General features: G+C 42.5%; 1 protein-coding gene and 1 long non-coding RNA gene across 2 annotated transcripts in view; one reads left to right on the top strand and one right to left on the bottom strand.

Annotated features, from left to right (window-relative positions):
- The window catches only part of LOC142828022 (uncharacterized), a 30128-nt gene extending 9811 nt beyond the window's left edge, over positions 1-20317 (top strand). The window contains exons 2-3 of the long non-coding RNA XR_012902930.1: positions 16642-16789; positions 20216-20317. This is a non-coding gene — a long non-coding RNA (uncharacterized LOC142828022). The remainder of the gene's footprint in view (positions 1-16641; positions 16790-20215) is intronic.
- The window catches only part of LOC142828021 (usherin-like), a 178040-nt gene that overhangs the window by 11811 nt on the left and 139007 nt on the right, over positions 1-27222 (bottom strand). The window contains exons 15-19 of the mRNA XM_075925196.1: positions 24529-24697; positions 22417-22901; positions 16492-16764; positions 13652-13809; positions 9314-9458 (exon numbers count right to left, since the gene is read on the bottom strand). Of these exons, the coding sequence (XP_075781311.1) occupies positions 9314-9458; positions 13652-13809; positions 16492-16764; positions 22417-22901; positions 24529-24697 (1230 nt within the window). The remainder of the gene's footprint in view (positions 1-9313; positions 9459-13651; positions 13810-16491; positions 16765-22416; positions 22902-24528; positions 24698-27222) is intronic.

The raw sequence follows: 27222 nt of genomic DNA on the forward strand, positions 1-27222 counted from the left end.
AACTTGCTGCAGGAGGCTGTGAAGGCTAGAACTAGAACAGAGTTTAAAGAGAAGTGAGATCAATTCATGGAGGTTGGCTCCATGTAGTGGTATTAGCCAGGGGGTAGGAGTGGTGTCCCTGCCCGAAGTTTGTGGAAGGCTGGAGAGGGATGGCACGAGACAAATGGTTTGGTCACTGTCTTTGGTCCATCCCCTCCAGGGTCCCTAGGGTTGGCTGCTGTCGGCAGACAGGCTACTGGGCTAGATGGACCTTTGGTCTGACCCAGTACAGCCATTCTAAGCTCAGGGCTCAGGGTTGGAGGTCTCAGTGGACCACCTTGATTTTCATGCAAACCTGCTCCTGGGTGGCCAGGCTGGCAGCTCTCCTGCCCTAGACAGTCGCTTTCCTGTGCGAGGTCCACGATGTCTGCACTGGACCAGGCGGGTGCCCGCCTCTTGCGGTCCCGGGCAAGCTCCTGGGAGCCGCCAGCCTGGTCCCGGGAAGAGGGGGATGGCTGGGGGGCATCGGGTGGCTGGCTCAATCCGTGCCAGGTGAAGGGTCTGCTGGCTGGGTGCTGGCAGGCTTGCACCTGGCATGGGCACCGTAGCCAGCCCGTGCCCCTTTAAGGGTTCCAGGGCCAGGAGGGGGGCAATAGAGTTTCCCTGTTGTTGGCCAGAGTGGCCACCAGGGAAAGCTGGGGAGGGCTAGCCTCCCACTAGTTCGAATTAAGGGGCTACACAGCCCTTAATTCGAACTAGTAAGTTCGAACTAAGCTTAGTCCTCGTGGAATGAGGTTTACCTAGTTTGAACTAAGCGCTCCGCTAGTTCGAATTAAGTTCGAACTAGCGGAGCGCTAGTGTAGCGCCTATCAAAGTTAATTCGAACTAACCTCTGTTAGTTCGAATTAACTTTGTAGTGTAGACATACCCTTAGTGTGTCCATGCCGAAGCAAGTATTATATCTGCTCCATCCCTGTATATCTTCATCAGGACCTTGTGAATCAGCAATATTGAGGGAAACACATAGGCTGTGTCTACACTGGCACCCTTTTCCGTAAAAGGGATGCTAATGAGACACTTCGGAATTGCAAATTCCACGGGGGATTTAAATATCCCCCGCGGCATTTGCATGAACAAACTTTCAAGTAGGAATAAGGGATCTTCCGGAAAAGGGTTTATTTTCCACAAGATCCCATCTAGACTGGCCCTTTTCTCCGGCAAATCCCTGAGCCGGAAAAAAGCGGCAGCCATGTTCATGCAAATGCCGCGGGAGATATTTAAATCCCCCGCGGAATTTGCAATTCCGAAGTCTCTCATTAGCATCCCTTTTACGGAAAAGGGTGCCAGTGTAGACACAGCCAGCCAGTAACTGCCCCCTACCCTGCGTGAATCATTAATGCTTTTGTGGAAGAATCTGGGCTGTGGTTCTGGAATGAACAGAAAGTATTGCACTTCTTGGTGACACTGGTAATGAATAAGTCTAGTTGGGGGAGCCCCTACCACAGGAAAATTGAACAGATAACACCTGTTCTGATGGACCAATTGTGTGTAAGAAAGGTTCTGCTGACACTGTCCACCAGGTTGTGCTGCAAGCCTGGGAGGTACTGGGCCTTGAGGTGAATGGAATGCACTATGAAGAAGTGCCAAAGACTCAGAGCTTCTTGGCAGAGTGGAAATGACCGTTCTCCCCCGTTATGTAAAACATGGCAGTGGGGTTGTCTGTCAATGCTGCCACACACAGGACATGCATTTAGGACTGGAAAACCTGGCAGGCTAGCCTGACCGCCCTGAGTTCCTTGTCACTGATGTGTAGTCTGGAATCTGTTTGGTCTCTCATGCTCTTAGGTTCCTCAGAAGGGCTTAACCACCTGATGTCCGATGCGTCTGTTACCATCATCAGTGTAGGAGATGGGAATTTGAAAGGAACTCCCTTGCATACTTTGTGAGGGTCCAGTCACCAGCTGAGAGTGGTAATCACATTGTTGGAAATTGTCACTACAAGGTGCAGGCTGTCTTGCACTAGATGGTGTGTTGAGGCTAGACAAGCTTGGAGTGTCCTGAGGCATGACTGATCATATAAGATCAAGATGCCATGTGTCCCAGTTGGCACAAACACACTCTTGCCATCGTGATTGGGTACTGTATGAGTGATCTTACAATGTTGGCCATGGTTTGAAACCTAGAGATGGGAGACTGGCTCTCACCTGTATCAAATTGAGAATCATCCCCAATGAACTCTATTCTTTGAATGGGAGTCAGTATGGACTTGTTTAGGAGCAGGCCTAGTGACTGGAATATGATCAGGGTCAGTTGAATATGAGCTTGTCGTTGTTTTCTGGAATGGCCTTTCAGAAGCCAGTCGACAAAATACAAATAAGATTTGGACTTCTCTGATGTGCAAAAAGGCTGCCACCACTGCCATGCATTTGGTGAACACATGTGGGGCAGTACTCTGGTTGAACAGGAGAACTTAAAATGAAAATGGTTGTTGTTCACCATGAACCTGAGAGATCACCTGTGTACAGGGAGAATTGCAATATGAATTTGTGCATCATTCATGCTGAGGGCAGCAGGCCAGTCTCCCAGATCAGTAAAGGCATAACGATGGCTAGAGATACCATATAGAACGTTTGTCCCTTCATGTATTGGTTGAGGCCTCTTAAATCCAATATGGGCCTCAGACTTCCCTTGGCCTTGGGGATTAGGAAGTATTGTGAGTAAAACCCCTTGTCTCTTACATTGTGAGGGACCTCTTATACCACACCTAGCATGAGGACCAATTGTACCTCCTGCATAAGGGATCCCTGAAGGGGAACGGAGAAGAGGGTTATGAGGGAGGAGAGGAGGAGAACTGAAGAGAATATCCCACCCCAACCATGCATAAAGCCCACAGGTCTGATGTGATATGAGACCACACACAGAAGAAGTGGGAGAGTTGGTTCAGAAAGCATGATGTGGATCCTGGGTTAGATCTGGTACACTATCCTTGAGCGCATCTTCAAACCCCCTATTTGGGGTGTGCAGTAGATTTGATAGAGCTATAGCCCTGGCCCATGGGCTGATTAGAGGACCTGTGCCTATGTTTTTGTTCCAGTGATGAAACTATTCTTGTCTGGGCCTCAGTGTATATCTGTGCTGTAAGGACTGTGGTCTGGACAGTTTTCTTTGAGGGGCTGGAGTATGCATACCAAGTGATTTAATGGTAGCTCTCGGGTCCTTCACTGAATGTTGCTTAGTGCCTGTTTGCTATGAAAATAGACCTTTTCCTTCAAACAGGAAGACTTGGAGGGTTTGCTGGACCTCTGGTGGCAGCCCAGATGCTTGGAGCCATGACAACCGCTGCATGACTGTCCCTGAGAACAGGGTTCTGGCTGTTGAGTCAGCCAAATCAAGAAGGGCTTGCAGCGAGGTTCTGGCAACAGTCTTACCCTCTCCAATGACAGCTGAAACTTCCTAAAAGCAGCAGGGAGGAGTTCCTTAATCTTGGACATGGCATCCCAAGAGTTGTAAGTGTAAGTAGGGGCTGAACTGCTGCTTGCTATCAGCCAGCTAAAAGAAGAGAGCTGTCCTGGGCGTGGGTGTGCCCACTACAATTGTTTAGCTCTGCAAGATAATTAACTGTTAACTGTTGATATGTAAATACAGCTCATGCCAGGAAGGGGAGGAAATACGAGGCATGGCTATGTAAATCCAGTTCAGCCAGGGCTGATGGAGGATCAGCGTTGGACTGGAATATGGTGTATTGTAAATAATTTGTGGCTGTTGTGGGGGTCACAAATCATGCTACCCCTAAATGTGGGAACTGTAAAACATGACACCAGTGCTTGCAGGAGAGACACCATCATCGTAAGAGGTCTCTGAGGAACAAGCCTCCCCTCTTCCAGAGTTGAGTGAACTGAACTGCAGGGAAGGGTTAAAGGGCTTGAGTCAGCCTGCTTCACACCTATCAGGTATGAGCTATAAGACTGGCCCAAGCTGCCCCTTTCCCCCTTTATTTTAAGGAGAGACCTAAAGCAGACTCTATGGGTGTGTCTAGACTAGCAAGATTTTGTGCAAAAACTTGCCAGCTGTCTACACAGGCTGCTTGAATTTGCACAAGAGCACTGATGTTCTAATGTAAGAATTCAGTGCTTCTTGCGCAAATACTTTGACACTCCTGCTCAGGGATAAGCCCTCTTGCACAAGAGGGCCAGTGTAGACAGGCACCTTAATTTTTTTGTGTAAGAAAGCCTGATGGCTAAAATGGCCATCAGAGCTTTCTTGCTCAAAAATGCGTCTATACTGGGCATGGATGCTTTTGCGCAAAAGCACTTTTTGCACAAAAGCATCTGTGCCAATCTAGACGCTCTTTTGTGGAAATACTTTTAACGGAAAAACGTTTCCATTAAAAGTATTTCTGCAAAATCATGCCAGTCTATGCCAGACCATGAGGAGTCTTTTTGCTAGTCCAGTGGAAACTGGAATCTTTTGCCAGTCTAGGTGGTGGCTAAAGAGTTGAAATCACTAAGAGCTGAAATCACTGGTTTGGCTGGGAGCCAGACCCATTGCAGCCAGCGAAGCAGCGGCGGCCAGCCGTGTGGCTGGTGGGAACCAATAGCAGGCAGCCGGTAAGAGCAGTGGCAGGCGACCAGCAGCATGGCGCAGCCGGTAGGAGCAGTGGCAGGCGAGTAGCAGCGACCAGCGGCATGACACGGCTGGTAAGAGCGATGGCAGGCTAGGAATGGCGGCAGGCGATCAGCAGCACGGTGCGGCTAGTAGGAGCGGCGGCAGGCGACCAGCGGAGCATCTGGTGGAGTGGAATGAGACAGCTGGTGGAGCGTGGCAGAGTGACTCGTGTTAAAGACTGCAGCAGAATCCTACAGAGAGGTGGGGCCGTCGGCCTGAGACCACGTAAGGTGACCCTGTCTATCCCCCCGCTCCCATTTCTACCCTTGGGAGGTAAAACCCTGCGGGTGAACTTTTGGACTTGGGGTAGCACTGACCAGGGACAGAGACTTTTTGGGGTGTCAGACTTTGGGACTTAGGGGGATTCTTGGCTGGGGGGGGGGGGCTTGGCTCATGTTTGGGCTATGAACTCTGTTTGTGGTATTTTCCCAAGTTAATGCCGTATGACTTCTCTCTCTGTTTCATTAAATGTTTCTTTCCTACACTCAGACTCTGTGCTTGCGAGTGGGGAAGCATTGCCTCTCAGAGGCACCCAGGGGTGTATGAATTTCCCAGGTTACTGGATGGGGGCTTGAGCCGGTTCTGTGTGAGATGGACCCCTAGATATTGAACCCGACCCTGGTTGCTGCCAGGCCTACCGGGCAGAAGGGTTATATAAGCATATCTACTGAGGACAGCCTGTTGATTGGCTGTGCTCAATTGAAGACCACCCGCTGCATAGATCTTTCTACCAAAGAGGTCTAATCTTTTGGCCACTTGACTTTCAGGGCCGGCACTTGCTGGCTTTGCCTCTCCTTTTTGTTCACTGCAGATACTACCAATGGAGTAGGATGAGGGTGGGAAAAAAGGAATTTGTACCTCCTAGAGAGAATGAAGTATCATCTTTCTAATCCCTTGCTCACCACCACCACCACCGATGCTCAAGCATGCAACGGGCACACACTTGATTGGAATTGATGTGAACAAGCATTCAAAGAGTCACTCTTTTCAGTCCCAATAGTACATTGACACTCTAAGTCCAGCTCCAGCACCTTTCTCTGCACTCTAGCAGCCCTCACCTCCTCCCCACACCTCCCCCCTCAGAATCTACTCTGTTTGCTTTCCAGGTGTGGAGCTAACCCTTTCCCAGAGACTACAGCAAGCTTATCCCTCTATGATTTCCCAGTCTTCAGCTATCCAGCGTAGGGAGCCAGGAGTCTACCTCATCCCTTTTCAGCCCACTGTGGGCATAGCTCCTTATCCTCGTGAAATTCACAGGCAACTCAACTGCCTTCTGCTTTCACCAGCTTGATCTGACTCTGCTACTCCCCACTTCAGGAGAACCCTCCCCCTGCAGTTTTCAGTTTCAGCTCTAATCCTTCTTCTGAACAATCACTCTCCTGACTCTGCGTTCTGAGCTCTCTCTTTCTCTGAAATTCCCTCTTTCACATCTACACAGCAGGGCAAAAGTCGAATTAAGCTATGTGACTTGAGCTACATCAGTTGCGTAGCTGAAGTTGAAATAGCTTAATTTGGCTTTTGGTGCTGTCTACACAGCAGGAAGCCGAAGGAAGAACACTCTTCCTTCAACTCCCCTTACTCCTTGTTAAATGAGGTTTACAGGAGTAGAAGTAAGAAGTCCTCCAGCTCGCCATTGTTTCGAAATAATGACTTGCAGTGTTGACGTGCTCTTTGTTATCTGTGTAGATGTCAATTATTCCAAAATAATGCTGCTGTCTAGACATACCCTGAGAGACACTGCTCAGCTCCCACTGCCTCCAGTCCCTCAAGGGCCTACAGGCAAAAGAGGGCCTCCAAGGAGAAAGACTTTTGAGCCAGTGCCCAAATAAAATAGCATAGAAGAATCTTTTAAAAGGGGGGACAGTGAGGCAAAAGGTAAAATTTTCTGAGAACTGTAGCCCAGGATTATCTGAGAAACCCCTTCTGAGTTTTGGCTGTGTCTGGAAATTACAGTGGTGCCTTAAAAGAGACTGTGGGTGAGTGGGTAGATGGGAGGGTCTTTCTAATATGGTATCTGCAAGAGATAATGGGCTAAATTCTGTTTCTAAAAGTTAATATGAGCTGTTTCCATAAATCTGGAAGCAGCATTCGGCTCTGCTACAAGCTGAAACAAAACTCAAGGGTGCTCTAAATTGTAGTGGGTTGTAAAGCTGTACCATTACACTGAAACACACTACAGCCACACTTCCTCCAGGAAGCTTCTTCTGCACTAAGGGGTCAGCAAGGAGTGGCACAGATTCTTTGCCAAAAAAGAGATTCCTTTATGCTCAGGGAATCCTCACCTACCCTTTCGAGGCAATTTTAATTCCCCTTTGACCACTCAGTAGTGCCAAGGGGACTTTGCCTGGACCAACATCTGATCGATCAGCCCCTCATTCTCTAGATGTGAATTTCATCTCCAAGTCTGTCTAGTAGGCTATGTCTAGACTACATCCCTCTTTCAAAATTAGGCAGATCGAAAGTGCAAATGAAGCACAGATTTAAATATCCTGTGCTTCTTTTGCATATTCACGTCCAATCGCTGTTTCGAAAAAGGGCATTTCAAAAGTGAAACTGTAGTCTAGATGCAGTTCTTTTGGGAAAAAACCCTTTTTCGAAACATCCCGTACTCCTGAAAAAATGAGGAGTATGGGATCTTTCGAAAAAGGGTTTTTTTTTTCTGAAAGAACTGTGTCTAGACTGCGGTTTCACTTTCAAAATGCCCCTTTTTGAAACAGCGATCGGGTGCACATATGCAAATGAAGCATGGGATATTTAAATCAATGCTTCATTTGCACTTTCGATCTGCCTAATTCACATCCCTCTTTCGAAAGAGGGATGCAGTCTAGACAAGCCCGTACTGTCCTTGCTCTTATATTAACTTAAAGATTAAAAACAAGTCGGTTTTATTTTTTTTAAATAAATGTATTTTAAATGTATTTTTAGAAATATTTGCTCCCAGGATGAAACTGTTATTGAAGTAGTTTTAGATGTTGAATGATAGGATTTTAAACAATTTGCCATATTTAAGAAAAGCCTGAATGGTGAAAGATGAAATGGCGTGCAAAAGCCAAGTGTTTTGTCCTTTACATTTTAAAATTTATGAGCATAAAATCTGGGGAAATCAACATCAGCAGTACTGTTTCAATTGAGAGCATCCAATACAACCCTCCAATTCTCAACGTGGTCAATTTCAAGAGCTGAAAATGGCAATCAGAAAAATGTTATAATGTGAAATGTCTAATAAATCCACTCCTGTCTGTTACTCTGTTTTGTATTCTGTCTTCTTTAATGTGATAGGTCCCTGAGCATTAACACAAATGGGGAGGAGACAGTCATAAACAAGCTGTCAAGCTTAACAGAGCTATACATTCTCGATCTTTGAATAAATATAGACAAGCAAGGCTGGATAATTTGTAACCACAAAGGGCCCTATGTAGGTCATATTGGTTTCTGGGACTATTAGCCCTTGGAATCCCTTGAAACAGTGAGGTGTCTATGGTGCAGAACTGAACAGCCTGGCACTACTTTGATACTCCGTTCCATATATGACAATTGAACCATTCAGAATGATGGTGGAGAAGTAAAGTCATGCTTATATGAGATGGGTTATTCTCAAGACAGACAAGTCAAGCTTTTAAAGGGGCTGCAGCATGAAGAGAGCAAAGGAATCTCTCTAGTAACTGAGAAGACATGGCCCTCAGAGCCAACTCTGTCCATTTAAACAGTGAAGGAGCAGAGTCCATCAGGAGGGAAACAAATCATTTTTCCCGTAACTGAAAATAGACAGGCAACCATAGTAGGGCAGAAGGGCACATTAAAAAGTCTAAACAATATATCCTCCATAGCAGAGATTCTCAATTTTCTTTTCATAATATGGATCACATCACAATAGATAGCTCATTTCATGGATCAACTCTGCTACTGTTCCCATACCATTCCTGTGACAGCTAGAGCAGGTGCGTAATTGGAAATGGGTAATATTGTGAAATTATTTTTTTTAATATAATGCCCCAGCTGGAAATAAGGAAAGACCAATGTGACCAGCCAATTCTGCACCCCAACAGCAAGTACTCCACAGATTTGGTAGAAGTAATATTTCTAGTACTGCAGTTCTGTAACAGAGAAACTTCATGACCTGAATATTTTCAAATGGGCAAACCCAAAATATGCATGCACATCAGTGCGTTCCTGGCTTAGGTACACAAATATTCCTCACACACAAGCTAGTCCAAGTGGTCAATTCCATTTCGTAACAAAAGAATGCAACCCCAACTTGTGTGTGAAGCCAGGCATATAAAAAAGCACATATACACTTCTGCATGCCTTCATTTGAAAATCTGGCACAGGGACACTTAAAAGAAGCAACTGATTTATTATCAGCACTAATCATCATAAGAGCTATGGATGGGCATGATATAAACAAAGAGGAATAGGATAACTAAATAACCGACTTGTAATTGAGAGAGAAGCACATAAATCCTATCACATTAGGGTATACTGGTAACCTGCATGGAAAACATTTTGTTTTGTTTTTACACTGCCAAGATAAACAAATTATAATTAAGCAAGTCACTTTATATTAATACAACACCTCTTCCTGTCACTGTGCATCAAACTATCACCATCTGTAATGGTACTCATTAGAAAGCTGCATCAACTTTGTACATGGATCAGATTGTTTCCTTACCAGCTGCTAAGGTTTGTCCCATGCCTGGTTCACTAGTTACACATCCAATTCGATTGCAGAGAGTAATAGTGAAGTTGTACTTTCTGTACGGTTTTAATCCCGTCACTATATAGGACAGCTCATGAGCTTCAGCTATGTACACAACCTGCAAGGCAAATTAAATGGAAGATGGTATTGGTTACATAATATTTTCACTCCTGTTAATAGAGGCTATGGTCACTAAAAATAAATTAACCTCAAAATTTGTAGATTCCTGCATTTAGACATGGAAAGGTTAGCCAAGACCAATTAGTAGAAAAGGATTATTTTGGTGAATCTCAACAAGCTAAGATTGAAATGATAATACTTCTATCACACTTCTTTGTAATCCAGTTCCTGGGTAGATAAATGAGAAGACATAGTTATTGCCTAATAAAGCTGTGTGATGGTGCTGGTATCACTAAAAACACTTTATGGATGACAAAGATGTCACCATTAGGTGATGAAATCTAAGTCTATCCATCTGATCATAGTGGAATAAGAGACAGGAGTGGCACACATTCTGATGGGAACTGGCAAATAATAAGAAAAGACATATTTTACCCCAAAATTAAAGTAATTTATCAAGGGGTTAGAAATAGGTAAACCTGAATAAGATGATGTTCCTCAGTTCAAATTATTTCAGGTACTTGTTTCTCCAGTAATCTAAAGTCTCACACAATTGGAACCCTTCGGGCCTCAAGCACTTTACAAATAATTAAGCTACAGTTTCAAAAATCTGATGAGGTAGGCAAGCTAGGGGGAGAGGTAGATACTAAGCTAGGGGGAGAGGTAGATACGCTTAAGGGCAGAGATAGGGTCCAGAGTGACTTAGACATATTGGAGGATTGGGCCACTAGAAATCTCATGAGATTCAACAAAGACAAGTGTAGAGTCCTGCACTTGGGACGGAAGAATCCCAAGCATAGTTACAGGCTGGGGACCAACCAGCTAAGTAGTAGTTCTGCAGAAAAGGACCTGGGGGTTACAGTGGATGAGAAGCTAGATATGAGTCAACAGTGTGCCCTTGTAGCCAAGAAGGCTAATGGCATATTAGGTTGCATTAAGAGGAGCATTGCCAGCAGATCCAGAGATGTCATTATTCCCCTTTATTCGGCTTTGGTGAGGCCACATCTGGAGTACTGTGTCCAGTTCTGGCCCCCCCACTACAAAAAGGATGCGGACGCATTGGAGAGGGTCCAGCGGAGGGCAACCAAAATGATTAGGGGTCTGGAGCATATGACCTACGAGGAGAGGCTGAGGGACTTGGGTCTGTTTAGTCTGCAGAAGCGAAGAGTAAGGGGGGACTTGATAGCAGCCTTCAACTTCCTGAAGGGAGGTTCCAAAGAGGATGGAGAGAGGCTGTTCTCAGTAGTGACAGATGGCAGAACAAGGAGCAATGGTCTCAAGTTGTGGTGGGAGAGGTCCAGATTGGATATTAGGAAAAACTATTTTACTAGGAGGGTAGTGAAGCATTGGAATGGGTTACCTAGGGAAGTAGTGGAGTCTCCATCCCTAGAGGTGTTTAAGTCTCGGCTTGACAAAACCCTGGCCGGGTTGATTTAGATGGGATTGGTCCTGCCTAGAGCGGGGGGCTGGACTTGATGACCTTCTGAGGTCTCTTCCAGTTCTATGATTCTATGATAAGGGGATGGTTGGATGAAATAACATGATCTTGGTAACTAATTGACCATTCATTATAGGGAACTTTCTGGGTGTCTGGCTGGTGAGTCTTGCCCACATGCTCAGGGTTTAGCTGATCGCCATATTTGGGGTCAGGAAGGAATTTTCCTCCAGGGTAGATTGGCAGAGGCCCTGGAGGTTTTTCGCCTTCCTCTGTAGCATTGGGCACAGATCACAGCTGAAGGACTCTCTGCATGTTGGGGCCTTCAAAGTATTTGAAGGCTTCAATATCTGAGACATAAGTGAGAGGATTATTCTAAAGGGGTGGGCGAGATTCTATGGCCTGCGCTGTGCAGGGGGTCAGACTAGATGATCATAATGGTCCCTTCTGACCTTAAAGTCTATGAGTCTAAGTATTCTGGTCTCCATTTTACAGACAAGCATATGGAGGCATAGAAACAGTACCATAAATTATATGCTTAAATCAATGTCAGAATCAGAATGCAGGAGTTCTGTCTGGCATTTCCTTGTTCTAGCTACTGGACAACATGACAGCTTGTTGCATTTTTCATTCAATATAATTGCCAAAATAATTAAAATTATAAATTCAGTTTGGTCAACCCCAAACATTTAAAAATTCTGACTAAGACCTAAAAAACCTGGAGTTCTTTTTACTTGCCTTCTCTTTTATAGGGTTCATATTTTCAACCAGAAGACTAAAAGGTTATTATAAGTTGAACCTCCAAAATCCAGGACTCAGTGGTCCAGCAACATCCATGATCCAGCAGGACCACAGATGTTGCTGGATCAGAGCCCTAGCACCTGGGAGTGTGAACTCCATCACGGGAGCCCTGGCCGCATGGGATAGCAGAGGGGCAGCCAGCAGCAAAAGTGGGACAGCCAGGAAGTCCCATCCCCAGGGACTCCCAGCAGAGCACAGCGGAAGCAGGGCAGCCGACAAGCTCCGTCCCCCGGGATTCCCAGTGAGGCGCGGAGAAGTGGGGATGCTACAGCTGGGGAGCTCCATTCCTGGGAGCTCCTGCAGGTTGGAACCCAAATCCACGCTCTGCAGGCTGGAGCTCAGTGGCAGTGGTGCTAGAATGGACACAGCTGCAGAGAGGGGGAGTGCCCTGGGAGTTGGTGACAAGGACCCTGATCCCACAAATTCCCTCCTTCAGGACAGGTCAGGTCCTGAGGGTGCTGGACAAGTGAGTTCCAACCTGTAATTTACAACCAATAGCTGAAATCCTCACAATAAAAAGACTCCAGGAACTGGAGTTTAATGAAAGAAAGAATATTGTAACAAATGTGATCAAACTGCAAAAATGGTTAACACTGCAAGTCCTACATTTACATGGTACGTTTCATCCTGAAAGGTACCCAGAGTGCTTCATAACCTATGGATTGAATTCTAACCAACACTTACACAGAGAGAGAAAAGCCACAGGATAATGAGAAGTTCATTACAACCATTTTTCATTCCCATTTGGGGCTCCACCCAAAACATTTCCACGCAGTGTAGGATTTCTGCTTGTGGAATTGCAGTGGTACTTTCTGGGATGGAGTAAAAGTCATTACGCAAACTCCATGGGTGCCAATGTGACACTATAGGTGCTCTGGGATTGGTTCAGCACTGACCACTGACCAGTCACCCAATGATAAGCTCCTCCCCTCCTCCTCCACCTTGCTCTACAGTGAAGAGGAGGTGCTGAGAGGGGGGGAAGGAGTGGAAGAAGTCAGGGGCAGAAGGAAGTGGAGGGAGGATGGTGAGAGCTTGGGGGAGGGGCAGAGTGAAGCTGAAAAGAGCAGGATGGAGGTGGAGCTTTGGAAGAGGAGTAGAATATGGAGCAAGGGGGGGCATTGAGGGAAGGGGGCAGAGTGGGCATGGAGCATGTCTGAGATAGTAGAAAGTTAGCGCCTGTGGCATACTCCAACAGTGATCGATTTACATGTGCCTTGCACACAGATTATTCCTGCTTTTAGCACAGCTCTGGAGCAAGTGTACTTGAAGGAGCTATCAGTAGTCATCTGGGTAAGGCAGGATTGCCAGCCCCAACAATTCATCAATCATCAGGAAGGACCCCAAAACTCATTACATGTATTTTTTTAAAAGCCATGATGATGACCCACTATTGTTTCAATCTTTTAATTTGCCTTTTGAATGTGAAGATCGTGACTTTAAGCTTTTCCCTGAAACAACAAGGGTCCCACACACACACACACACACACATGAACAAACAAAGGCTGAAATTCTTGCATAATCTCCAGACTCCAAAAGTGAAGGCTTTGAAAAAAACAACAACCAAGCCTTTCAATAAAACAGAGATGTCAACACCAGCAAGGGAATAGTGAGGCTATGCCTGGATTGCACATATTGCTGGGCACCCTGAGGGCACACATATATGCTTCTTTTACAGAATCAACATATGCACAGCTTGAGGGGGTTTACACAATTCACCTGAATTGACTCTTGATATCTGGGAATTTCTGAAATACAACTCTCTTCAGGGGTACAATTCAATGCCTCTTTATGCAATTCACACAATGTTACAGAAAATGAAAAGAATGTCAAACTGCTGGATGAGGAAATTAGGTAAGCAGAACATACAGTAAATAGGCAAATAAAAATTTTGCCATGACACCAAGGCTGATACCTCCACAGATCAGCAAAAAATGAAAACAGATTGATAACAATACCTGAGAAAATGCTGGCAAGATGTTTTGTGTGGTAATTATGTTGATGCTGTATCCCATCACTTCTCCTCTTGCTACATTATTTTGTGGCTTTTCCCAAGATACATTGAGAGAATACGGTGAAAGAGGGACTACTGATGGAGATGGCATGAATACAGGAGCTAAAAACAAATGTGCTAATTTACCATAAAATAAATGAACAACATGTGTCATGCAAGTTTTCTTACTGTATTTGTAAAATGCCATCTGTTATAGGCGATAAAATGTCTTTTCACATCCAATTCCTTAATAAGCACCTTGTAAAAAATTAATTTTCGGGTCTAAATGGAATTGTTATATTGTTTTTAATATTATGTAAAAAGCCAAAAAAAATCACTTGTGTAGAATAAAACCTTGGTTTTGTGAAGCACATGCTTTTAAAGAAGTACTAACTACCACTTGGCTACTAAACGCCTTTGTTGTCAGGTATAAGTAGAAAGTACAAGATGAAAAGCTCTCAGATGCAAAATCTTAATGTGATCTGGAAAACCGATAAAAGCAGCGATTGTTCAATGCTTAAACAGCTTTTTGTCTGCCGGGCAGGTTTGAAATTAACACATTTCTCACTTCTTATAAAGCAATGCTCCTGTCTTGGATAACAAAACCTGAAAAAGCACTGCAGTAAAAGTCCCACCTTCTCACTTTGTAATGATAGAATCCCGGTTCGTAGTGCCTCTTAGGTACAAAGCCCACACTTGTGGACCTCTTTCCAAGTGCAAATTTGACACTCCTATGACATATGCTGGGGGGCTAGGAAGGCAGGCTGAAGACAAGGGGCTGGGAAATATGGGGGCTCGGGGCAGGTGGGGGACACAGAAGTCAAGGCGGGGTAGGGAGCTCAGTGGGAAGTGTGCAGGGGTTCAGGGCATGGGGTTGCAGGATTCAGGGCAGGGGGCCTGAATGCAAAGGGCTGGAAGGTGTTGGGAGCTCAGGACAGGAGGTGAGGGGTTGAGGGCAAGGGGCTGGGAGGTATGGGTACAGGAGTCAAGCCAGGGGTGGGAATCTCAGGGGAGGGGTGGGAGGTATGCAGGAGCTCAGGGCAGGAGGGGTGCAGGATTTGGGACGGGAGTGAAGGGTTCAGCACAAGAGGGCTGGGAGGTTATACTGGTTCAACGGTGGCTCCTTCCATGGGTTAGGGTCATGCTGCCCTGGTGGCTTCTTCCATGTGGGGGAGCAGGGCTGCACTGATCAACACCCCCTGGCTGGTGGCTCCTCACAGTGCTAGAGTGACTGGATTCCTGGCAGAGGGGAGGAGCAGGAGCAGGGCTGGGCTACCTGGGGGGGCTTTTGACGAGGGGACAGGCCTGGGCTTCTCAGCCCCTCTCCCCCAAGCTAGCCAGAAGCTCCTCCTGGGGGGAGGGAGAGAGATTTCTGGCTGACTGGGCTCTTTCACTGTCTGTTGCTGCAACCGAGGGCTGGGGGGAGGGTACTGGGAGCAGAGGACTGCTTGCCTGCATTGATTGGTGGTTGGCAATATGGAGAGCCCTGGTCACAGTTGGCCACTCTCTTCCTGATGAGCCCCCCGCCCCTGCCCCCACCACCATGGTCACTGTTCAGTATAGCCACACTTGCTGCCTCCTCTGGTCATTGTGGAGCATAACTGTCTTTCCTATCAGCCCCCTCCCTTTCCATGTAATGGAAAACAATGAAATTCCAGGCTTGTCCCATTCTCCTGGTACAACCAAACCCCGACCCTGCTTTGAGTTATGATACGAGAAAGCTGCATACTAAATTTGGGGGTTCTATCTCTTACTATTTATGAGGATTTCTTGATCAAACAGACTCACAGACAGACGGACTCATGGACAGACAGACACACAAACTCTCAAGTGTGTGTGTGTACACAAACCAGATAAGAAGAAAGACTAATTCTAAAAGAGGTTTTAGTCCAGCCTCCCATTTTGTGGAAGCAAATAACTAGGGGCATGATTTTGGATGCCAGCAAATGTGGGCAACACCACTGAGACATTTAACTGCTGAAATCTGAGTACTTTCGGGTAGGTAAAGCCAGATCCATCAATAGAGCTCAATTTCAATTTAGCCAAGAAAACAAGGGACCTTATTCTCAAAAGGACTCAGTATGTTGAATACCGAACTCCTGAAAATCTGGTCATAGGTGTCACAGTGGCAGCTGCTGTGTGAAGAGCACTTTTGAAAATCTGGTCCTTACTTAGGTGCCTGGCTCTTATTTAATCCACAAGAGAGCTGAGCTCTTAAAAAATGTGTGTTCTGAATACTTGAAAATTCAGGGAGGAGCTTTTTTGGAAAAACTAGCACTATATGTAAACTAATGCTTCCATTTAGGAAGTGTGTATTTAAGGTTAGGCTTAGGATTATTAACCTTTCTTGAATAAGGACTTAAACGATATTTTTTGCATCCACATCTGCTTCTCCCAAAATTGCAAATGCTACAGAGTCTGAGTTTGTTGACCTTCAAAGCTCACCTCAAGTACTCTGTATATTCTCTGAGGTTTTCAGGGGAAAAGTGGATGAATGAGTGTTTGCTTGAAGGAGATATATGCAATGATGGGGAAAACTGGATAAAATTCAGAAACCCAAACTTTAGAGTAAAAAGATTTTTGATATCATATGGCCTTAGAAGCTTGTTTCAGTGTGATTGTGATTTTTCATCCATAGTCATTTTACCTATGCTAAATTCCTAGCAAATTTAAGTGAGTTTTGAATAAATAAGATGAACAGAATTTGGCTCAATAAAGCTGTTTGTTTAACATAAAAGCTTTCTTTTTGAATGCAATAATGCAATCTGGGTTTTTAAAAATGAGTTATTATGAACTAATACTTACCCCCTTCTCCAGTTCTTGCTGATATCCAGTCTGAAAATATGCTACCAGCCATGTTTATAGCTAAGACACAAAACTCATACTCTGTGAAAGGCTCAAGATCAGTAATTGTGGTACTAATCTGAGGCGGCATTAATGCGTTTTCATTAGCAGACTCCATAATTGGCTGAGGACTGAGCCATCCACTGCTCTGGAAGATGCGGCTTTCAGGAGGAATATGACTTCCATCTGATTGTAATGCTCCTCTCATATAGATTTCATATCTTATTATAATACCTAGAAATAAAGTGAGCAAACAAAGGTAAGATGTTGCAAATTGTTATTCAATGCACAATTAAAATATCAACACAAAAATATTTTAAAATGTTTAATAATCTAGCAGAGACCACAGAAAATATAATGTATGCAAAGGTGTAATTTTAATTCCTACAAAAGTTCATATAAGTTTGGGATATTTTTTCCTTTCAGAAGGTTGAAAAAGCTACTGGGGAGAAGCTGTTCTAGATTTGATTTTAACAAATAGGGAGGAACTGGTTGAGAATTTGAAAGTGGAAGGCAGCTTGGGTGAAAGTGATCATGAAATCATAGAGTTCATGATTCTAAGGAACGGTAGAAGGGAGGACAGCAAATTAGAGACAATGGATTTCAGGAAGGCAGATTTTGGTAAGCTCAGAGAGCTGGTTGGTAAGGTCCCATGGGACGCAAGACTGAGAGGAAAAACAACAGAAGAGAGCTGGCAGTTTTTCAAAGGGACATTATTAAGGGCCCAAAAGCAAGCTATTCCACTGTGTAGGAAAGATAGAAAATATGGCAAAAGACCGCCTTGCCTTAACCAGGAGATCTTGTATGATCTAAAAATAAAAAAGAAGTCACATAAAAAATGGAAACTAGGACAAATTACAAAGTATGAATATAGGCAAACAGCATAGGAATACAGGGGCAAGATTAGAAAGGCAAAGGCGCAAAACGAGCTCAAACTAGCTATAGGCATGAAGAGAAACAAGAAGACATTCTATAAATATATTAGAAGCAAGAGGAAGACTAGGAACAGGGTAGGCCCATTGCTCAGTGAGGAGGGAGAAACAGTAACAGGAAACTTGGAAATGGCAGAGATGCTCAATGACTTCTTTGTTTTGGTCTTCACTGAGAAGTCTGATGAAGGAATGCCTAACATAGTGAATGCTAGTGGGAGGGGGTAGGTTTAGAAGATAAAATTTAAAAAGAACAACTTAAAAATCACTTAGAAAAGTTAGATGTCTTCAAGTCACCAGGACCTGATGAAATGCATTCTAGAATACTCAAGGAGCTGATAGAGGAGGTATCTGAGCCTTTAGCTATCATCTTTGGAAAATCATGGGAGACAGGAGAAATTCCAGAAGACTGGAAAAGGGCAAATATAGTGCCCATTTATAAAAACGGAAATAAGAACAACCCAGGAAACTACAGACCAGTCAGTTTAACTTCTGTGTCAGGAAAGATAACGGAGCAAGTAATTAAGGAAATCATTAGCAAACACTTGGAAGATAATAAGGTGATAAGGAACAGACAGCATGGATTTGTAAAGGTCAAATCATGTCAAACCAATCTGATAGCTTTCTTTGATACGATAATGAGTCTTGTGGATAAGGGAGAAGTGGTGGACGCGGTATACCTAGACTTTAGTAAGGCATTTCAAATGGTCTTGCATGATATTCTTAGCAATAAACTAGGCAAATACAACTTAGATGAGGCTACTAAAGGTGGGTGCATAACTGGCTGAATAACGGTTCTCAGAGAGTAGTTATTAACGGTTCACAATCCTGCTGGGAAGGTATAACAAGTGGGGTTCTGCAGGGGTTTGTTTTGGGACCAGTTCTGTTCAAAATCTTCAACAGCGATTTAGCTATCTGCATAGAGAGTACGCTTATTAAGTTTGCAGATGATACCAAGTGGGGAGGGGTTGCAACTCCTTTGGAGGATAGGGTCATAATTCAAAATGATCTGGACAAATTGGAGAAATGGTCTGAGGTAAACAGGATAAAGTTTAATAAGGACAAATGCAAAGTACTCCACTTAGGAAGGAACAATCAGCGTCACACATACAGAATGGGAAAAGACTGTCTAAGAAGGAGTACGGCAGAAAGGGATCTAGGAGTTATAGTGGATCATAAGCTAAATATGAGTCAATAGTGTGATGCTATTGCAAAAATAACAACATGATTCTAGGATGCATAGACAGGTGTGTTGTGAGCAAGACACAAGAAGTAATTTTTCCACTTTACTCTTCGCTGATTAGGCCTCAGTTGGAGTATTGTGTCCAGTTCTAGGCACCACATTTCAAGAAAGATCTGGAGAAATTGGAGAAGGTCCAGAGAAGAGCAACAAGAATGATTAAAGGTCTAGGAAATATGACCTGTGAAGGAAAACTGAAAGAATTGGGCTTGTTTAGTTTGGAAAAGAGAAGATTGAGAGGGGACATGATAGCAGTTTTTAGGTATCTAAAAGGGTGTCAAAAGGAGGAGGGAGAAAACTTGTTCATCTTGGCCTCTGAGGATAGAACAAGAAGCAATGGGCTTAAACTGCAGCAAGGGAGGTTTAGGTTGGACATTAGGAAAAAGTTCCTAACTGTCAGGATGATTAAACACTGGAATAAATTGCCCAGGGAGGTTGTGGAATCTCCATCTCTGGAGATATTTAAGAGTAGGTTAGATAAATGTCTATCAGGGATGGTCTAGTCAGTACTGGGTCTTGCCATGAGGGCAGGGGACTGGACTCAATGACCTCTTGAGGTCCCTTCCAGTCCTAGTATTCTATGATTCTATGAAAATGTGTTGTTGTTCTATCACAACTTTTCTTGTTATTGGATTAAACATTTGGTTTTACAACCCACTTAATTTTTGCACTTGAAAATATCTCAGGTTGAACTGTTGTAATTTGATTTGTTATGCTTTTTCCTTTAAGGACAGATAAACGGTTTGTAGGTTTCAACTTGATCTAGAGAGTTTCTACATGGATACTATAGCAGTATAGCATAATAGTATTTTCAATGGTCTCAAATTGAAGTGGGGGAGGGGTCTAGGTTGGATATTAGGAAAAACCATTTCACTGGGAGGGTGGTGAAGCACTGGAATGGGTTACCAAGGGAGATGGTGGAGTCTCCATCCCTAGAGATTTTTAAGTCTCGTCTTGACAGAGCCCTGGCTGGGATGATTGATTTGGGATTGGTCCTGCTTTGGGCAGGGGGCTGGACTTGATGACTCCTGAAGTCTCTTCCAGCTCTATGATTCTAAATGTTTCTGTAATGGGCAGATGATGATTTTAGTGACAGTAATGAACAGTATTTTTAAAATAAGCTGGTGGAATGGGAGCCTGTTTTCTGTCCATTTTCCATCAAAGGGAATCTGTTAACTATGTGGCAAGATCTCAATGGCCAAGAATAGATGTTCACATTAGGCAGAGCGCATTACTTAAGTACATGCCTAATCTTAACATATGAGTGGGCCCATTAACCTCAAATGCTTCAAGTTAGGCATGTACGTAAGCACCTTGCTAAAGTGAGCCTGACAAAGCAGAATAATGTAAATATTAAATGGGAGACTTCTACAAGACCAGGAACTGCTCAGCCAGAAGTTAGATAAGCATCATAGTGAATAAGTATCTCGAGCCACATTTATGGACTTCAGGAAACTGAATAACCATAACAGGATGGGAAGGGGGGAAATGACTTGTCCCCTTGTCTTTTTGACAGACAGGAAGATTTGATTAGGCATCAAAGAAATAAAATATCATTGTCCACAGTTGCCTGCTCTTACAAGTACATGTAAGTTGTAAGATGGTGATGTTAACGTACAGATAATTGCATTCTATCAGGACCTCATTGTTTTCTATGTCATTCTTTGAAAAGTCACATTTGTTAGTATTAAGTTAAAAAAAAACCCACATACATAGCAATTGTTACCTTCCCCAATATAAAATATCCTTTGAACTTTAGAAAGTACTAAGAATATGATATTAGCAATTAGGAGTTGTTCCTGCTATTCATGCTCCTAACTCAGCTGTGCTCTAGGAGAGGCATAGTTACCAGAGGCCTCTGTGAACCCAAAAGTTGTGACTTATGTGCACTAACCAATCAGGAGGTTCTTACCACTCATTCACTTTAACACTGAGTTTTCTAACAAAGTGAAGTGCTTCTTCCATCAGCAGCTGCTGGGAGAGTGTGAATGGAATCCAAGAGCTGACATTCATAGCTTTAACTACCATCAGCTTACAGATCAGGGGGTGGCAGCAAGCAAAGAGAAGCACTTACTGTATGATGGCAAGACTAGCATTGACACAAGTGAATACTGCAGTGCCTATAGTCTGGCAGTACTAAGCCTACAGAAACATTCTAGTCTGGGTTAGTTTTCTGGCTCTTTCTATTTTAGGAAGATACGATCCACACAAAGTGGGAACTGAGACCTGTTCACCACATTGGCGAACACAAAAGCTCTTTCCTGAAGTATCTATGAGGTTTGCCATGCAAACGCTGCCAGGGTGATTACAAGAGCTCTACAAAAATGTGGCCATGCACTGAAAGACAAAATAGGAAAGAGCAGAATGGAGTGCAGCACAGTGTCTTCCATACAAAAGCTGGTACTTCTACACACCAAAACTAACACACTACATATACCTTGCAAGTCAGGCAGACACGGACATTATCAAATCTGTAACAATGCATTAGCTTGATAACAGAATGAGCCACCATATATGCCTCATGGTTAAAAAAACAGACTCCTGTTAATTCTTTTACTTTGTTAATCCTTTTATTTACTGATTTAGAAGATACAGCAATGGTCACTTCATCTGTGTAAACTAATTGGTGTGAAAAATGGATTTTTCAGTAAAACTTTCATTGTAAACATTGTTTTTATTGAGGCAGATATCATTAAGGGGCAAATCCTGGTCTCATTACAGTCACTTGGAATTTTGCACTCCAAGAGGAATCCCAATTTTACAAATTCAAAGTCTGGTGTCCTCTCTATGGGAAAGAATGGAATGTAGTCCAAGGCAGGCTCCATTAATGTAGACACACTATTTCAGACACAGAACCCCAGGAACCGCTCTGGAAAGCTTCAGGTGGCTTCCCGGAGGCCAATTAGTTTGACTTGGCAGCCCCGGAGTGTCCACACTATGTTATTTTGGACGTACAAGTTCAGGACTAGCATTATTCCTCATGAAAAGCAGGACTACAGAGTTTGAATTCCCCGGCCCCTTATTCCAGATTAACAGGCTTGATAGTATGAGCATATCACTTATAAAATTGACTTTGGGGGGCTAATTTTGGGCTAAGGTTCTAAGGTGTGTCTAGACAGGCAAGATTTTGCGCAAAATCTTGCCACCTGTCTACACTGGCTGCGAGTATTTGCGCAAGAACACTGAGTTTGTACTGTACAAAATCAGTGGTTCTTGCACAAATATTCTGACGCTCGCTCTCAGGGATAAGCCCTCTTGCGCAAGTATTCTTGCTCAAGAGGGCCAGTGTAGACAGCCAAGTTAATTTCCTGCACAAGAAAGCCCGATGGCTAAAATGGCCATCGGAGCTTTCTTGCACAACAGAGTGCCTACACTGGCATGGATGCTTTTGCGCAAAAGCAAATCTTTTGCGCAAAGGCACATGCCAGCATAGACGCTCTCTTGCGCAAATACTTTTAACGGAAAAACTTTTCCATTAAAAGTATTTGCGCAAAATCATGCCAGTCTAGACGCAGCCCTAGTGTATACTAGGCCTAAGAGAATAATAAGAGAATGAAACAACAGAAAAGAGACAGTTCAACTGATTTTTGTTATCTTTTTTTTTTTGGTCCAATGCTTGCACCCCACTGACTGGGGAACCCTGAACAGATTTAGATAAAATACTGTTTTTTCATTGTTGAATCTCAGGTTTAAGAAATTAAGTGATTTAAGTCTTACCATTTGGTTTTGTAGGTGGAAGCCATTTTAAAGTGAACTCCGTAGCACTGATGTTTTTTATCACAGGTGAATGTTGCCCTTCCGGAGGGGCCTGTGCAGTAATTACTGTCACTGGAAGGCTCTGCAAACAGCCTCCACTGGTACATGCTTGAACACAAAAAATGTACTTTGTAAAAGGAACTAGATTCTGAATGGTTGTAAAGGTTTCTAAGCTTTCATACTGTCCACAGGGCTGAAGATCAATGGAATAAGTACATGTCAAAACATACTTTTCTATAGGCCCAGAGTCATTTGATGGGGTTGTCCAGTTAAGGGAAATGGTGTGTGGGCCAACAGGAAAAATTATCTGTAAATGTAGATTTCCTCTAGGTGAACCTGATTTTGTTCGGTACATTACTGCTGCACTCCTTGTAGAACCATGAACATTGCTGACCTTGAGGTAATAGGAATAGAAGGTATAAGGGCACAAAGTGGAGTCACTGAAGCTCTGAGTTCCTAAAACAAGCATAAGAAGAAAATTATGTTCCAGCTGACAAATTATGTTCCACCTGTCAAACACGGGTCTTCAATTTGTTGCCTTTTATGCAAGTTTTGAAAGACTACAGTATCCACATAGGAAAAGATTAAGTATAAAATACAATATAAATTAAAATCATATAACTGGGTAACAGTGAGCATAAATCAAAGTGTCTATTCCAAAAAATTATTTTTTAATCAAGTAGTCTTTCCAACCCTAGGGTATCAGAGGAGTGGGAGAATAGGGAAAGAGAAGAGTTGAAGCCCAAGAACAGGATTTTTATTCATGTACGTTTCATCTGAATCCTCATTCTGCTAGCTTTCTGTTTTCATTTTGTCTGGAAGAAAAACAAACAAACAGAAATACTCTCTCCTTTCTCCTTTATATTTCTACATGGTTAAGTCCAATGAATTATGATTTGGAATTTTAAATAGATTTTGGTGTTATTCCATATTTTATAGCAAGCATTCTAGTCATCTCCTGAATGTGCCCCCATCCAACAGCAAAGCTAGCAGAAGGCTTTAAAAAAATCACTCTAATAAGGTAGTCTGCAAAACTATCAGCCAAATCATCAGGCCAAGTTAGAAGACTACTGTTAATTTTCCTTGAAAAGTTCAATGCTTCCACAACTGTAATTTCAAACTCTCATTTAGTAATAAGATCTGTATTCACTCAGTTGCACTTAAGTGGCATTTCCTGTGTGTGCTATAGAGGCTATGTGATCTCTCATATTCTAAGAATAAAGTAATAAGCATCAGAATATTATTAGAACAATACAAATTTCTGACAGCATTAACAAATAGGTCTTACCATTCAAATGCCATGAAGATGATTTTCACAACATTAATTAGAGTGAATGCCAGGAAATGTCAGAAATGTAATTTTTTGAACCAAATAGAAAATAATGATCCTGTTAAATAGGAGTAAATCAATGTCTAATTATCCCGGTAGTGAATATTTAGGGGTTTTAAAGTAGCTCTTTAAATATATCAGTGAATGCTAATGAAATAGTTTCAACTTGCACTCAATCCTTAAACAGATTATATGCTGCAGTATTATAAATATGAACGAAATATATTGACTTTACTTGTGAAAGGATTCAGTATAATTTCCAAGTTTTGGCTTTTTGCTGGGAAATGAAGCAAATGAAACTCTAACATATGATTACTCAACTTTGCAGCCTTTCTGTTTCTCTCGCCACATTCGTCGAGTCCCTTAAATACACATGCAATATACTTTCAACTTTCATTCATTGTGTTCAGCTGTATTACATAGCACACAAGGTAAACAAATAAAAGAAATATAAATTAAAAATAATTCAGATTAAAGTGCTCAAACATTTTTAACATGTTTTAACATCATTTAAATAGCATCAGCTTAGACACTGAACAATATCACTCCAACTCAGTAATCATTTTTGAAACCGTAATCAGATGTTTCTTTCCAACGAAATCTAGGAGTGTGGAACCTTAGTCAACTAGTAAGAAAACATGAATACTGAAAAACCTTATAGATTCTAGGACAAATGACAGGAACCTGAGATGATAACTAGAAAAATATTATACATATGACAAACACTGCTATCTTTTTCTCACTAACACTCACTGTATGGATAGTGGTCTTCTATTGTATATATTTCAGTCTCATCTCTATATAGTTCATAAATAAGCTGGTTGGAATTTGGAGAATCAGGTGGGTTCCATGCAAGATAGATAACAGAAGAATTTAGAATTTCTCCTCTGGGTGGAGGTTGCTGGGATGGACCTAAAGGACAATTTTTAAAACAGAACTCATCATTAAACATACAAATAAATTGAAGTGAATTCTTTAGGCTAAAGGTTGTCCTGATAAAAAAAATGTCAAGTGGACATATGGTTAATAAAACATCAACAAAGTTACTGCATCAGAACTACTCTGGAAAAACCTTTTTATCTAACTATATCAAAGCAACAACAACAAAAAATTGGAAAAACCACAATAGTTGAACATCGGTATTACTTCCATTTTTTAAAAGCTCCTTTGTTTTTTAGGAAATTATCAAATGTTTGATCATATTTATCTGTGTACATTATTAAAGTTTGCAGTCTAATCAGCTATCACATTTGCAGAACATTCATTTCCAATCAATTGATCCCAATGCCCATATAAACCTTATCTAATGAAGCAGAAGAGAAAAATCTTACCTCTGGCTAACATAAGGCTGCAAGAGACCAATCTCGACAACATTGGGCTTGATTCTGATCTCCCTTACTCAAGTTTTGCATCAGTATTAACTATATAAGCTTCAATGGATTTTCTCCTGAATTACACCAATATCAACAAGCAGAGGCAAAGCATATTTAGGTATTGGTCTACTAACAAGGAGCAAAGTTTCCTCTGTTTTTCTTCTGTGATCCAAACAAATGAACCAGGTCCTTTCTGAGTGTTGTTATTGTTTCTTATTAAATAATCTTAAGTATCCTTAAATGAATTGTATTAATGTTGTTGATAACGTTGAAATAATGTAATAGCCAGAACACTTAAGGCCACTAAACCTCTAGGCAGCCGAAGGCACTGCAGCTGTGCATTGCCCCTGAGGAGTGTTCCAGAAAGCAATATTCTTACAGAAGCACTACCCTCCCTCCGTTTTCCAATATCGAGGGGGAATGTGTTTGCCACTTTTCTGCACCTACTCAGTTTTGTGGACTGATAACTACAAGGAAAGTTTCATCAATACAGCCAATCATGGCTATGGAAATTAAACCTCTTCCCTATTCTAAGGGCCAAACAGTCCACTGTGAGAGTTACATTATAATTCAAAACTCATGAAGGTTCAAGAACTTTGGGTCTCTAGTTGTGTCATCATCACATATAGTGGTTCAAGGAATATGTCAACGCTCGCAAAAAAAAAAAAGTCTGCTTCACAAAACCAGATTTTTTTTAAATGTAAGGATTTGACTTCCACAGATAACACTTGTAATAGAGATGTAGCTGTGTTAGTCTGGTCTTGCTGAAACAAAAGACAGGACTATGCAGTACTTTAAAGACTAAATAAAGTTTTTTAAAGTCTAAAAAATAAACCATCTTGTTAGTCTTTAAAGTGCTGCATAGTCCTGTCTTTTGTTACAGATAAGACTTGTGAAGAATGATGGCACCATCTTTGGCACAACAGTCCTTAACACATAACTAAAACACCTATTAAAGTACAGTCTTTGGGATAAACTGTCTGGAAGGTTCCTAATCCTAGAGGGTACATCTACACTACAGAAAAGATTCAAGCTGCCACTGTCAATCTTTTAGGGTTCAAATTAGCAGGTCTAGTTGAGACAGCTAATTCGAACTGAGGGGGGCACTCTGGACAATGCCAGTAGTCCTGCTTCCACAAGGAGTAAGGAAAGTCAAAAGAAGAGTGTTCTCCCTTCACTTCCTGCAGTGTGGACAGCACCAAAATTCAAGTTAAGGTACTTTGACTTCAGCTACACAATTAACGTACCTGAAGCTGCATATTTTAATTTGATTTTATCCCGTAGTGTAGATACTGTGATTAAGCTAAATGAAGAAATAGCACAGAACATATCATTAGTGTTCCTCAACTGTGTGCAGATTGCAAAACTCTGCATCTTTTTGTTGGAATGGGACTTTGGCACTATGCTATCTTGTAGGTTCAACACAGATTAAAAGGAGAGATTACCAAAAGCACCTAAAGAGTTGAAGAGCAGGAGTCCAATAGAAAATCAGAAGGTCCTGCACTTCCAAATCCATCAGGTGTTTTTCAGTGTTTCCCCTGCAATGTAGATATATTGTTATCATATCAAGACATGCACTGACCAGCTGAGTAACTGTGTGAATTTATTAGGTTAACCTTGATTCTCTATTGCCCTAGTTTGTTGCTCTTATTTGTTGTAACCTGTGTCATAGTAAGCTCTTTGGGGTAAGGGGCGTGTTTTTCTCTTGCATTTGGGGAATCTTTGTTCGTTAGTTGTTGGTCTGATCTGATTTTTGGTGGAGGGTGAAGCATCTGGTATACTTTGGCCCCAAAAAATAGAAAATAAATCTCCCTCCTGTAGAATTCTACTTGGACACCAGCAATGCCTTATTTTTGTTTCTGCTAACACAGATTAATGTGGGTATTGCACTTACTAATATGATAGCTGTCAGTAAAATGCTAAATTACAATAAGGCATAATCACAAATGATGTACCACTTAAAATACTGAATTTCCATTTCGGAACATTCATCGCACTTCAAGTACTGAACATCTGGACACATCATCATTACTACAGTTCTGATTAATGAGTGTAAATTCCTTG

This window comes from Pelodiscus sinensis, chromosome 3, assembly GCF_049634645.1.
Source record: "Pelodiscus sinensis isolate JC-2024 chromosome 3, ASM4963464v1, whole genome shotgun sequence".
Taxonomy (NCBI): Eukaryota; Metazoa; Chordata; order Testudines; family Trionychidae; genus Pelodiscus; species Pelodiscus sinensis.